Genomic DNA, 15,560 nt, shown 5'->3' with positions numbered 1-15,560 from the left:
GAATACATCTTACTCTTGAAGGTTAACAACTTGTTCCCTGGCTAAGTTATAAACTTGATCAAGCTTGTGTTTCACGTTTACTAGCATACGTAGAGAGGTCAACATGGTTGGCTCCAAACTTCTCTATCCTCGTATCAGAGTGAACATATGTGATACCGCATGGTTCAGTTGTCGTTTGAGTCTTGATTTTTGCCGTATTTATGTCTCATTTCCTTTTATGTAGTATATTGCAACTATTTTTTAATCTATTTATCTATCTATCTATCTATATTATTAAAGTTGGTGTATAGAATATTATTTGCCTAACTTTAAGTGATTTCTTACATTTTTTGCATTTCTTTTCAAAGTAATTTTAACCACTTCATTTATTATCTTTTCCAAATAATTTGACAACATTTATTACAATAATATAAAAATAAAACTTACATATTTTAAGTATTTTATTACATCTTTTATATTCTTTTTTACTCTTCCTAATTACTTTATTAATTATATTTACCATAATAATTCGATAAAATTTAATTGTATGTGTTAACCATAACAATTTCACAAGTTTGAATGAAATTGATTCATTCACGAAAGAATTCAACCGGTTAATATTTTTTTATTTGCTTACATAATTAGTTAGATATTGGCATCTAAAAATTATTTGATGAAATTTTTTAATGAATCAATTAAATGTTTTACGTATTTAATCACTAGAAATTGATGTTCAAGGTGTTTAGTGGCTATTACGATGTGAGCATAATGCATTTTAACCTATCATTGGAAAATAGACAGTTGAACATGATTATGATAAAATAAGAAATGGAATAGTGATTCTAGGATTGAAGATTAACAATGGTTGATTGCATTATCATCATAGGTTAATATTTTGATCACTTGAGTCAATAACCTCAAATAAAAGGCTGGTTCTTCTTAAATTTTGCTGTTTGACTTTAATTGACTTTTGTTGATTTTTCTACCATGTTAGTTTAGTTTAAATCCTTCTCATATTTGCTTAGCTTTGAACATTTGGGCATTTCTAGTGTTATATTTCTAATTTGTATGTAGATTTGATCTACAAGTTCATCTCATCGATCATCACTTGATTTTGCTTCCATCTGAGAGGCCAACTTGTTCGATTGGCGTTCTAAATTATGCCATCCTACTTTACTGAATTTACAACACATTGTTTCTGGTTACCGGTTTCTTCTAATGTTTTAATGGACAAGTCTTGCAATATTTGTTCCATCAATAAAATGTAAAATTATATTTCTCAGCATCTACCTTATCTTGGTATTGTTTTCTGATATTTGATCTTGACCCATAATTTTATTCATGATTTTAAATACTATATTCTTTTAATCAAACACTATATTCTTTTTGTTGATCTTTTTAAAAGATACATAAAGGGCCTAACTGGTTGAAACGATGTGGTTATGGAAGCGGCTGAGAGAGTTTGTAGATGTGGATGGCTGCGGTTTTTAGCGTTATTAGTGTTGTTTGCGAGATATTTATGACTGATTGATTATGATATGTTGTAGCGGTTTAATAATAAATTACCATAATTAACACATTAACACATTATAAATATCAAAAACAGATTATTATGATAAAATAAAATAATTATAAATATAATAAAATTAATAACAACTTATGTTTGTCTATTTATTTTTTGTTTAGATGAAATTTATAATTGTAATAAATTTGTTTTGAAAATTTATATTAGAACTTTGAAAATAATATTTTGTTTTGTTTATATATGTATATATCTTTATATATGTGTATATCAATATCTAAACTTATAGTGAATATATTGTTTAGAGTTTTTACTATAAATTATGATATTGTTAGTGACTTTAAATTAAAATATAAATATATATATATATATGTATTTTATTTATAATATTTCAATTATACAGTTTAAAGTTGAAAATATCTTTAGTAAATATTTTTATAATTTATCCATCTGCAACTGCAAACGTTAGTGGAAACCAACTTTTGATTTTAAGAAGCTTGAGATGGTTTAAAGCAACTTATAGCGTTTTTATGATTGTTGAAAAGCGCCAAAAACTGTTACCAACCATAAACGATGTGTTTTTTTGTCAGCAACTTAAACTGGCTCATATAGACTGTGTAAACTACACTGGTAACTCCATATCCATATGAACAACAAACGACAGTTGTTCCCTTGCACTGCGTGCGAGAGTGTGTCCTTAAATTCTGCGTCTGTGGTATATGAATAACCTCTGAACTGTTGAAACTTCTCTTCAGGATATTTATATTTTTCAAATAACTTGCAAAGGCTGCTCATTCTTCTGGTTCCGAAACCATCTTCACCAACTGAGAACAATCCGTTGCAAAATGTAACAGTAAAATGCCTTAGATTCCCATACATTCTATTTCTCAAATGAGAGCTTTTATCTCCGAGTAAAGTGGTGACTGACTCGCCCTTGTATTCCTCGCTCCCTGACTGAGATGGAAGTCGTCTGGAAGACTTCCTGGAAAGTCGTCTAGTGCATTATATTTTAGACGACTAACTGGTAAGTTGTCCCAGAAGTCTTCCAGATCTGAAAAACCTGCATATCAAATCCAGATCTGAAAAACCTGCATATCCAAAAACGTTTAAATGGCTTAAAAACAGAAAAAATGAGTGGAAGATTGGATAAATCTACTTTTATAGAACACACAAAAATACATATCTAAAATTAATAGATCTACCTTTAAATGAGTGGAAGATGAGTACCATCTGATTAAAAACCTGTAAAAAAATATAGATTAGTAAAAAAGACATGAGACAAAACTGAAAAATTCATATAAAGTTTGGTGTTTTCAAGTCAAATAGATTACAGAGAGGTTGAAGAGTTTTAAAATGATGAACATTACATTTTTGTTACAGCCATTTGAGAGGAGTAGAGAGAATGTGTAAATTTTTCTTTAGATAAGGAGACAAAAAAATCCAATTAGGTTAAATATTTTTGATTCAGACGACTTCCTAGACGACTTACTTGTAAGTCGTCCAGAAGACTTTAATATTTTTAGCGGAAAATTAAAATATTTTTAGCAGGAAACTAAAATATAAGATTTCCCAGACGACTTACATTATTTAATCAAAGATCCAAGTAAGTCGTCTAGTTTAAATTATTTAAGCGAGAAAATATTTTTTTTAAAAATTTTAGGCGGGAATATTTGGACGACTTACATGTAAGTCGTCTGTTTTAGTTTCTTCACCAGACGACTTCTATGGAAGTCGTCTGGACCCTAAGCATAACCCCTAAACTTAATTAACTAACTAAATATTTCATAAAATCAAATTAAACTTCAAAAGTGCTTACTATACACAAAAATAAACACGTATAGGTAAAAATTTAATTTTTCAAAAAAACATTCAAGCTTTCCGAAATCTAACCCTAAAAATACATACAATACTACAACATATGTTGTCAAACCCTAGACCAAAGAATACCATGATTCACTACCTACTCATCTATGTTGAAAACAATTCAATTTTGTTATATTTTAATTTATATCACTTAAAACTGTTTATAATTACTTGTTTTAATTTTTTCGCTTATCAAAATATTTTTTAAAAAATTTATAAATTATTTTTAAGATCATCTATACCAGAAGACTTACTTTAAAGTCGTCCAGACGATTTTCAAAATATCAGACGACTTACTGGAGCTATATTCGTAAAATGACTTCTTTTTTTTTTGGTCACAAGAGGCTGAGCTGTAATTTCACAAGGCTTTTAGGTTAATTTTGCATTTGATTCAAGTTTGGGTATAGGTTTGGGGTTAAAATTAAGTTGTGGGTTAGTTTTGGCAAATTTCCCTACAAAAGATGCATATTCATTAATTCATGCATGGCATATTGTGCGTTAAAGCTAGCAATGGGATGTTGTTGTGCTCCTGTTACAATGGTTAGACCCACCATGGAACTTTGGAAGAGGTTGTGAACCACTGGAGGTGAACATGCTGAGAAACAAATCAACGTTGTACTAGTACAGCCCGGCAGAAAACGAGGAGTTGACAGCGCGATACCGTTCCGAGTTCAATTTCTGTTATACTAATCTTTTTGTAATTCCCCACTTTAGTTGGCTATTTGCATTTATTTCATAAGAAATAAACCCTTCTGATTTGATTTTTGGGTTTATCTAAGATTGGTCAATGAGAATGGTGTAACAAACGCAGTTATAAAAGGCATTACATTGGTAGAAGAATATATGATACAAGGATGATACACCAAAAGAGTAATAAGGAAGAAGAAGAATGCACTGTACTACAATAGGAAATCGAACAACACTGTGGCTCATGAAAGCCGGCCCAGGTTGACGAGTAGATATGGATAGGAAGGACACTACGATGGTACAAGGAAGAGAAAAGGACACAGTGAAAAAGTAAAACACGGGAGCGAAGAAAACAAGTTATTTTTCTTCTTTGTTTCCCTTAGCTATTCAGATATCTTTTTAGGTCTTGGCTTTGAGGGTTATAGAATTAGCTAACACCGCATACCAATCCTGCATTTGAGGGCACCAGAGCTGTAGGTAAGCATACTTACAACGGAAGATGGTTTAGCTCCCAAGCTAGAGGCTCTGGCATAGCTTGCAGGAGTAGCAGCTCCAGATCTAGTGAAGTAAGCACCATTGAGCATTAAGTCTCCCTGCGATCTCCAGTTCCATTGCTTCCATTCTCCTTGCCATGAACCTACCCTCTTTGTCACCTGTCAGAAAAATATAACATTCAGATATGTCCTACTTCACAAAGGTGTCATGATCAAGTGTAGTAAGCTTAGTTGTATACCTCTTTGGCAAAAGGGTTTGCTGGGGCAAGGAACCGATTGCCTTGGCTGTTGATGGTTGGGTTAGCACTTCCACCAATCGCATACATTACCCAGTGTGTGTAATCATTGTTTACAACATGGAAATAACCGTGCCTACACCTGAATAAACACACAAGAATCAGCACTCCTGATTTCTGAATCAAACAACCAGAAGGAAAAAAAGGGAGTAAGAACCTTGGCATTCTCTGTATAAGCCCCTCTCCAAAATGATTGTATGCTATTGTCACTTGCATCACCTTGTCTCTTGTGTATGAATCACTGTGTCCCATCAACATAACCTGCATTCCAAATCAAGAAAATTAATTTAAAGTCTTGATGTTCATAAAAAATGAATCATATTAAAGCTGTATTTCTCTGTAGTGTGATTAAGCTATGATCAAACTAAAAAAAATATCTCTTTTAACACAACCTAACTTGTAAAACTATACTAATTTGACAGCTAAGTATGAAGTTTTGACTCCAACCCACCTCAAAAGGTTTGAAGTTTAAATGATTTCACAACAAATTTAGCACCATTTCCAATATCAGTTTAGGTATATCCAATTTGGTAATATAAGGCCGAACCTGATCGATAACCGATTTTTTTAGTTTTACCGGATTAAACCGAGCTCTTAGTCAAACTTGAACTGAAAACAAATCCAAATTTCAAACCAAACTAACCTGATTTAATTGAAGGTACCGAAAATTTTGACTAAATTAAGCTAGAACTTGAACTAAAAATTAAAAAAACCGGTTCATTTTGGTAAAATTGTTAAAAACCGAACTACCCATTATCAAACCGAACCAAGTTTTTGTTAGGCTCAACTTGGCAAAGATTTTGTGCGAACCGAAAGCCAAACCACCAAAACCGAACTCGTTATGTAAGGCGATATAATGAGCAATGAAACGAACCTCGTTGTGATGAGTGAGATAGTTATTGGAGATGGTAATGGCTGTAGATCCCATAATCGCATCAATCAACCCATCAGCACAATTAGACAAAGAATTATGATCAATCCAAATATGACTCGACCCGAATATGGAAATCGCGTCACCGTCCGCCATCGTCCTCCACCCGTAATGCGACGGAGAGCTTCTCACCATAGCGTTACCCGTCCGTCTACAATCATGGATATTAATCCCATGTATAATAATATTCGTCACATACTGGATCGTGATACACGCGCCTCCCGCGATCGCGACATTCACGCCTCTTCCGTCGATGGTCTTGAAGCTGTTCATGATCAGCTCCTGTTTCAGGATGATCACCATGTCCCGTTTGAATACGATCCATAACGGACGATCTTGAATCACGGCGTGACGGAGCGTTCCCGGTCTCGGGTTAATCACGTCGTTGTCCGATGGATCTGTGACGACGTAGTAACGACCGTCGCGTCCTCCGACGGCGTTGCGGCCAAAACCGATGGCGCAGTTGGCGAGACGCTTGCGACGGAGGTGCCAGTTCCGATCACATCGCCAGCAATCGTCGATTGGGTTTCCGGTGGCGCATGAGAAGAATCCTAGCTTCCTCCGCTCCGTGCTGTTCCTTATCGTCCTGCCCGCGAAAATCAAATTCACTCAACTAATTATATTTGCAGAAAGAGTGCTGTAACTTTAATAATTATTAAATCAACCCCGCAGAATTTTGGGTATATTGAAAAGCCCATAGATTCAACAAGATCACGTGTGAGAAGGACCAAAGAAGAAGAGGGACCCATGTGGTGTAATAAATGTGACTGCATATTAATATACGAAATCATATAACTTGTGATACGGACTATACGGAAAACTTTTGATCATTCTTTAAAAAAGATAATTCTATTTATGTGATGGCCTAAATAAATGTGAAGCCTCTAATACACAATATGAAATATATGCATATATTTAATTATATGTTTACGTCGGTGGAAAGTAGCGGCGACAGAGGCGCTTTAAATGGCGATCACGGCGTGTCTGTGTCACATATATATAGCTGTAAGAACTTGTGGCCCATGAAGATATTTTCTAAATTCAGTATACAGAGATAACATTTACGGGAAAAACTTTTAAATTTTATGAAAGGAAATTATGGGTGTGTACTTATGTATAATAATATATTAATATGTAAGGAATAAGGTAATAATATTTTTTTCAAGATTTCATAATATAATATGACATATTATATTTCTCGGAAGACAACTACAAATCATTTATCTAGAACTGATCGACTTCTTTATAAGATTTTTTATTTTATTAGTTATTCTATTTTGGTTTGATTATTCATACATACGTTTTATTAACATAACGTTTTTTTGTCGTAATAGAAAACTTTTTTTGGGAATAACATAATACTATAGGTAAGGAATCACAACGTTTGAGACTTATATGAAATGGCCACAGCGTGGAAATATATACAATAAAAATGTCTAACTCATCAGTAATTGAATACATTCTATTTTTGTTTCAGATAAGATATTTCGTCTGTTTTCTAAAAATAATTGTTTTATCTTTTACATATATTTAAAACATTAATTAATTTAAATAATTTTAAACTGACAGTAATCAATAATTATAGTAATTTTTAAAGCTTACAGTTTATTATTATTGAATTATTATGAAAACGTAAAACTAATATTTTTAGAAAATGTAGAATATTATCTTGGAGTGAATATTAATTTTTTTAAATGCTTTGAAGATCTACGAATAAGTTTAAGAGTATATCTTACATATCGACCAATGCAGCTACTTCTTCTGGGTTTTCAACGGCGTGTTCATTCCATGCACTGTCGCTTAAACTGAGAAACAGCCAAACAGATCATTACTTAAGCATCCTAACTGATCAAATCTGGATGGATGAGATTGAACAAGAAGTAAAAAACTCACTTATCAGCCGTTGATGAATTAGTCAGGCTCTGAGACTTAAGCTCCTCTGTTTCGTGAGCTCTGTTACAAAAAAGATGCAGAGATAACAAGTTACGTCTAAGCTTTCACTAAGAACGAATTAGTAAAAGTATTTGAGAATCTCTGAGCTTACCTTGTCGATGCATTTACACAGACAAAGAATGCAAGAACAAGTAGACTTGCTGAGAGAGCTAAGAGATTTCTCGAGACCGCCATTGTTAAATATATTGAAGCTCTCTCTCCTTTGTGTATGATGAAGAGGAAAGGAGTAGAGAGAGATATGTAACTTGGACAAGCTGAAGATTACAATATGCTTATATATAGGCAAGCAACGAAGGTGGAAAGAAGGCGCTTAACTCCGTTAAACTATTATATTGCTCGACGTTAGGATATCTGTTACGGCGGGAACATATAATTTAACGCCGTCTTCTATATGTTGTCTTCCGTGATATTAGGTTGACTTTAAAACATTATTTAGGGCATCGTTAATCCCGGTTGGCCGGGATTCTTCACTCATCATTTAACACTTTTTTTTACATTTTTCAGCTAAGAGACGGTTATTATATCTTTTATTTAAGAGATGATTCTTAATTTTTCTTAGTTAAAATCTAAAAAAACCTAAGAACCGTCTCTTATCCGAAGCTAAGAACTCCAGTTAAGAGACTAGGGTTAATAATGGTCTTACCGCCTTAGCCTTCATACTTTTGGTTGGTAAATTACCACTTTGCAGTTCCTTCTGACCAAATTTTATATACCTCTCGATAATCTAATGTATTTTTTTGTTAGAGTGCATACTTTGTAATAGTTATTTTAAGACTCCCTAGTTTTCTACTGTTGTAATCATATTTACACATTTATAAAAAACGTTGAGAATAATATCTCTAGTCTACCATTATTATCTTTACACGTTAAATATATTTTCAGTTGTGTTTTGCTTAGATCTCCGAGACCAGCTATTTTGCAAGAAAAAAAAAATATATTTTCAGTTAATTTTTTAGAAAAATGTACCCTACTAACTGTTTGTGGTTTAAAAAAATACACAAAACTCTATAAATTAATGTCAAATTATAATAATTTATTAGTTTTTAGTTTTATTAGTTTTTTTAAAATATGTATAGATTTATATTTTATAAATTTATTTTAAATAGAAAAATGTTTTAATTCAAAATAGATCGATTAAATTTATATATTTAAATCACATGTTTTCTATCAGAACATTTTATATATTTTATACATCTTGAATATGTGTAACTAAATACAAACACTTTTTATGTAATACAATAGTATAACAAAAAATTTATAACTAAATATAAAGTTCAAAATAAAATCCATTTATTAAAAATTTAAATTAAAATGTTTTATTATGTTTATATAAATTTTATACATAGTAATTATTAATCATGTTTTTAATGAAATATATATATATATATATATATATATATATATATTTGAGTGTTTTTTAAATATTATCATCTTCTTATTTTATCGATTTTGTACTAGTACAACTTAGAACCAAATTTATTTATTAATTTATCGTGTTTATTAATTTATCAAATATTAATTTGCAGAGTTTATATTGTACTTTATATCATTTAGATATGCATCATATTATCAAAATATTAATCAACTATGGGACATAAATATTTAGTAACATGGAGTCTTTTCTAGATTAGTTTGTTCTTGATAATAGTATATTTATAATCAAATCTAGCTTCGACAAAAATTGATTGGCCATTTTTAATACTTTTCTCATCGTGTTTTGTGTTTTGAGAAAAAAACTTAATTCACTTTTTTGAGAAAAAAAAAACACAAAAGCATTGTGTAAAAAGCGTACATCAGATTTTATAGTTGTTTAATATTTATGGTTAGTAGTTTAGTTTCAAACAAAAAACTACATGCAAAATATATTTTCGTTCATTTTCATATCCTTTAAAACATTAATTAAAACCCAAAACTTTTTCTAAGATCAGTGATAAGTTGATCTAGTGGTTAAGTTTCTTGGTTAACAAAAATGTATAAACCTTGAGATCACCGATTCTGTTCACATTGGAAAGAGTCTTTTATTGTTAAATATATGGTTTAAGTCTTGTCTTACGAGATGTATAAGTTTTTTTCGGTATAAGTTTTTAATTTTATACCAAAGCTTTTCTTTTTGACAGAAATTACAAAGATAGACTAGTGGTAGAGAAACGAAAAATAAAACTAAACAAAGTAGAAGGGAAAGGAGAAAGCAACCTAATGACTTAGAAGACCATATACAAATTTCCCTAGCTAACTGGATAGAGAAGAGGAAAGAGCTGGACCATAAGAAGAGGTGTATAAGTTCACGAGTCCAAAACCTCTTTATCATAAAAATGTCATTTAGAATGATTAAAATGACAATAATAATTGAAACTACAGTGAACAACTTGGAATGTATAGGTTTTGCAATCCTAAAATACAGAAAATTAATCATTGAACTACCTAATTGATATTCTTACAGAAAAAAACGTAATAGATATGAATATGACGTACAATAATTCTTGATGAAAAAATTAGTCAACATAATTATAAGTTTGCTTATGCCCGTCGTTCCGGGTACTACAAAATGCATGGCAACCACGTCTAGTTTTGAAGCTTGGATATCTATATAATATGTTGAAAAAATTGATGGTTTTCATTTAAGTCGCCGAGCTGCATAAATTTGAGATTAGGTAACGTCTTATAATAAGAGTTTTGACGTCGTGGTTATGGATTATGACATGCCTGAATAAATTATCTGCATGTTTCTAAGTACAATGTACATACCCGTATTCTATATCGACGCAAAGAAAAGGGATGGTTCTCAAACTAACATAATCTCAAAGCATGTGACTGATTTGTCTACGAAAAGTTGAATTTAGGTATTAGTTAAAAAGATGTGTTCAAAAAGATGTATTAGTTATAAGGTTTATAATTCGACGATGGATAGATGCAACACACGTTCTGTTGAACCGAGTTATTCTTTTTTAGGTCAAGTACTATAACTAACATTCAATATAAAAATAAAATTATATGCACCATGCCAATATCCACTTTTTTTTTTGTAGGAATTACAAATTGAACAATTAAACAAATTAAAGAACAAACAAAATGTAGAGCGTTCTTATTGGAGCATTGTTTTACGATTAAAAGAAAAAAGAAAACAGATTGAATTTCTAAGAAGACGTGACTTACCTGAATTTGTGTTTGTATTTTTACCCAAACAAACCGCTTACTATGTTTATATTATTTTCCAGTTGTTTACACTTACTGCTTTTTTTTGTCAATCATTTGTTTCTTTTTCGTCAATCCATCAATTTGAAATTTTGTTAGAAAAGAAAACACCATCAACTCTTAAGTCTATCCGAATCTATTGATATATCACTACAAGAAAACATCGGGATACTGAGGGAAAAAATCGTCGGTATGTCGTCGGAATAACGCTATTCCGAGGACATACCGACGAAACAAGTCCTCGGAAATATCTCCTCGGAAATTCATACTTCCTCGGAATTCCGTCGGAATTTTCCGACGGAATTCCGAGGAAACAAAATTCCGAGGAAACGCCGAGGACACGAAGTTCGTCGGAAGGTTCCTCGGAAAATACCGAGGGAATTCCGATGGTCCAATCCTCGGAAGTTTCGACGAAATATTCCTCGGAATGTTTATCGGAAAATACCGAGGAACAAATGTTCCTCGGACTATTCCGAGGAACTTTCTTCCCTCGGAAAATTCCGAGGGAGTGGAGTTTCTCGGAAAATTCCGAGGAGCTTTCTCCCTCGGAAAATTCCGAGGAACTTGAAGTTCGTCGGAATTTGCCGAGGGGAGAAAGTTCCTCGGAATTTTCCGAGGAACTCCATTCCCTCGGAATTTTGAAAAAAATTATTTTTTTAAAAAAAATTAAAATTTTTAAAATTAAAAATTAAAATTGTATAAAACAAAAAATAAAACATAGTAGATAATATTCAAATTTAAATAAAACATTCAGAGTTTTTGGAAAAAAAAAAAACTACGGGTCTTGAATGTTCGGGAACGTCTCGTTCGGGTACATCCTCTTCATCATCTCCATCATCTGCTCGTTCAGCCTCTTCTGGGTCTCATAGCCCGCCTGTTGAGCTGCCATCTGGGTCTCCAACGCAGATATCCGATCATCCTTGTCCTTCAGCTGAGCCGTAAGAACTTCTGGATCAACATACGCATGTGGTGCAGAAGAAGGAGCAGCCGACCGGGAGCGACGACCCAAACCGACCAAACGTCCCTTTTTCTTTGGAACCGACTGAAATATAAATAACCAAGTTTAGATAATTTAAATTGATGATAAAATAAAAATCAAGAAATAATTAAATTGAACTTTTAAAAAAAAAAAACTTACCGATTCAACGATTTCGTTGATTCGAACCCGAGACAAGTTGGTCGAGGCCGTCGAATCGTCATCATCGGTTTGAAGCTGAGACACTTCGTCATACACCTGAGTTTGGACCAGGTCGACCACGTCCCTCACAAGACCATCATCAATCTGGCCGGTCTTCTTGTTGGTATACGCCCTTTTCATGAGGGCGAGATCATCAACCGGCTCGCCCTCATTTTCTTCCGCCTTGAAAAAAAAATAAATTAAACAAACATTAGAAATTTGAAAAAATGCATAAAAAATTAAATTCTGAAACTTAAATAATTGAAGAAAAAGCAGTTGAACTTACCATGCGATCCGCCAGAGTGGCAATTGATTGAGCACCCAAGTTATGCTTGTAGATGCCCTTTCCTTTACGGTCGCTCCTGCGGTTGTTGGAGTTGGTGGAAGAAGTTTCTTTCGTCTCTTCTTTATCCCAATGCGCACACAACTCCTTCCAGACCGTGTCGTTCATCGACTTTGGGACCTTTTAATTTAAAAAAAAAAGTTTAATAATTTTAAAAATAGTTTAATAAATTAAAAATTGTTAATAAATTAAAAACTACCTTGTTTACTTCCCACTTCTTCTTCCACTCGTACATCTGCTTCCCATAGTTGTCCATAACTTTATGGACAAAATGGTGATAGATAAAGAGCGTATCATCGGCATTCCAGTTGAATTCTTGCTGAAATAGTTTAAAAATAGTTTTTAAGCACAAAAATATAATATTTTAATAAATATAGAAAATAGTTTAATAATTACAAAAAATAAGTTTTAATAATATTTAAAATGCCTAATAAATATAGAAAATAGTTTAATAATTACAAAAAATATGTTTTAATAATATTTAAAATGTCTAATAAATATAGAAAATAGTTTAATAATTACAAAAAATAGTATTAATAATATAAAAAATATAATTTAAAATTAGAATACTTACCGCATGCGCTGATCCCGTTCCCGGATCGGTTGAACCTAATAAAAAAAAAATTATTAATAAAAAAATAGTTTAAATAAAAAATAGTTTAAAAAATAAAAGTTTAAATTACCATGTTTGACCATGTCCATGTGGATACTCAGTGAGATAGGGAAGATGGTCACGACCGGGCTGTCGAACCAACTCCGCAACCCTCATCACTCCCGGAGGACCGGGTGCAGCAGCGGGACCAGGAGCGGGTGCAGCAGCGGGAGCGGGAGCAGCAGGAGCGAGTAATGGAGAGGGAGATGTATGGTATGAGCTGTGGGGCGAAACGGAATCCTGAACATGGCTGGAAGAACCCCGAGACTGGCTCCCCATACCACCCCGGCTACGACGCTGGCGAGGCCGGATCTGATCATCATTAGACCTGTAAATTAAAAAAAAACATATTTAAAAATTAGTTCTAATAATTTTAATTAAAAAAAACAGTTTAAATAAAAAATAGTTAAACAACATAGTTTTTAATCACAAAAATATAAATAGTTTAATAATTAATAAAAAAAGTTTTAATAAATAAAAAATAGTTTAAAAATTTTAAAAATAGTTTAAATAAATCCCAAAAACATAATAATTACGAAAAATAGTTTTAAAAATGTTTAAAATGTTAAATAATTACAAAAATAGTTTTCATAATATTAAAAATGTTTAATAAATATAGAAATTTATATTTTACATATAAAATACATAAAACGTTTTATAACCACAAAAAAATGTTTTTAAAAATTATATAAATGATTTTTAATCTTAAAAAAAGTTTTATAGATTTTAAAAATGTTTAATAAATATATAAATGAATTTAAAATGCAAAAAATAGATTTTATATACTAAAAACGTTTTCAATATATATATATATAATTTCAAATTCGATTTTTATAACCACAAAATTAATAAAAACTAAAAAAAAAATTCAAATCAAGTGAAATACATAATCAATCTCATTCCAAAATCATCAAATCTACCATTCACCCTAACAAAATCGATTTTACACAAATCTACCATTCACCCTAACAAAATCTATAAATCTCATTCCAAAATCATCAAATCTACTTAAAAACCATACAAATCTAACCTAAAAGAGTGGGATAGGGTTCTTACATGATTATGGGGGAGGATTAGGAGAGATTCGCCGGAAAAACGCGAGAGAGAACGGCGGAGTCGCCGGAAATCGCGAGAGGAGAAGCTGTGCGGCGCGGAGAGAAAGAGAGAAATGGGGAAGAAGATCGGGCTCGCCCTAATATTATGAGGCGTCCGACGGAAACTATCCGTCGGAATTTCCTCGGAAATATTTTTTATTTCCGTCGGAATTTCCTCGGAATTCTTTGATTCAATTTCCCGAAATATTTGGCGGCTTGGTTTACCCGGTTAAATGAAAATATTCCGACGAACAAGGATTCCTCGGAATACCCTCGGTAATCTCCGAGGAATTTCTGAGGAACCAGGGTTTGGGGTTTTAAAACATCGATTATTTTCGCCGTATTTCATTTCTTATACAATTATAATGCATACCATTGAGGATTTTTGTATAGATGATCATAAACCATGAAATAACACAATTTCAAAAATAATTGTAAGTATTCCCTTTACCGTTTATTAAAGTGTATAAGTGTTTCTCTTATGTTGTGTGGTTTTCGTTCATGCAATCGTAAAAGTGTTTGTTATTGGATAAAACACCAAAGTTCATAGTTCCAAACATCATAATCTGGTTATGACACTTAATGAAGGTTATATACGTGTTATTCAATCCGTAAAACGTTGTTTTCGATTTAAAACCACAAGTTCCTCGGAATTTCCTCGGAATATACCGAGGAGATTCCGAGGATATCCTTGTGTTCGTCGGTATTTCCTCGGAATATACCGAGGAGATTCCGAGGAAAATGAATCTATAATCAAATCCCCAATTCCTCGGAATTTCCTCGGAATTTTCCGAGGAAATTCTGACGAACATAAAGAGTTCCTCGGAATTCCCTCGGAAAATTCCGAGGAAATTCCGAGGAATTGGGGATTTCAATCGAGAAGATCTATTCCGAGGAAATTCCGAGGAAAACCTATCTGTCCTCGGAATTTCCTCGGAATGTTCCTTTAAAAAAAAAAAAAAAAAGGTCGACGCTAGTCTGTTTCCGAGTCGTCATCACCAGATGAATCTGAATCTGGATCTTGGTGAAACTCTCCAATCACTGGTTCATCCTCTACGTGAACGGCGGCTTCTTCTCCGAAGTCGGTTAAATCGACTACAAGGCCAACTCCACCTAAATCTTCTGCTGCACTTAAGTTGCCGGATGTGCTTGGTTGTAGTGGGTCTTCCAGCTCAGAACTTCCCTGAACTCGGCCTCTCGGGTTGAGTCTTGTAACAGTAACCCATGGATCATCTCTGTTCCTTACCCGGGGGTACTTGATATAACAAACCTGATCGGCCTGAGAAGCAAGAATGAAAGGATCATAATATTGCAGCTTCCGTCTTGAATTTACTGATGTAACACCAAATGCATCTGTTCTCACACCTCGATCTGGAG

General features: G+C 32.7%; 1 protein-coding gene across 1 annotated transcript; it reads right to left on the bottom strand.

Annotated features, from left to right (window-relative positions):
- Nucleotides 1-4,163: 4,163 nt before the first annotated feature.
- On the bottom strand, nucleotides 4,164-11,085 carry LOC103828610 (probable pectate lyase 10). The gene is made up of 7 exons (XM_009104228.3): nucleotides 7,817-11,085; nucleotides 7,666-7,725; nucleotides 7,509-7,577; nucleotides 5,716-6,358; nucleotides 4,999-5,102; nucleotides 4,785-4,923; nucleotides 4,164-4,704 (listed from the first exon to the last, which is right to left on the bottom strand). Exons 1-7 carry the CDS (start codon nucleotides 7,897-7,899, stop codon nucleotides 4,483-4,485), a joined length of 1,320 nt encoding a protein of 439 aa, XP_009102476.1. The 5' UTR covers nucleotides 7,900-11,085; the 3' UTR covers nucleotides 4,164-4,482.
- Between the last annotated feature and the right edge of the window lie 4,475 nt (nucleotides 11,086-15,560).

This window comes from Brassica rapa, chromosome A07 (assembly GCF_000309985.2).
Source record: "Brassica rapa cultivar Chiifu-401-42 chromosome A07, CAAS_Brap_v3.01, whole genome shotgun sequence".
NCBI classification, from domain to species: Eukaryota; Viridiplantae; Streptophyta; class Magnoliopsida; order Brassicales; family Brassicaceae; genus Brassica; species Brassica rapa.
This window is presented reverse-complemented; position numbering and strand designations above follow the sequence as displayed.

Excerpts from the sequence above, each read along its gene's own strand:
- LOC103828610 (XM_009104228.3), bottom strand. The coding sequence starts at position 7,899 with ATGGCGGTCTCGAGAAATCTCTTAGCTCTCTCAGCAAGTCTACTTGTT. Across the intron at positions 5,103-5,715 it reads ATCTCACTCATCACAACGAG|GTTATGTTGATGGGACACAG; the intron begins GTTCGTTTCATT and ends TTTGGAATGCAG. Across the intron at positions 4,705-4,784 it reads CAAACCCTTTTGCCAAAGAG|GTGACAAAGAGGGTAGGTTC; the intron begins GTATACAACTAA and ends TTTTTCTGACAG.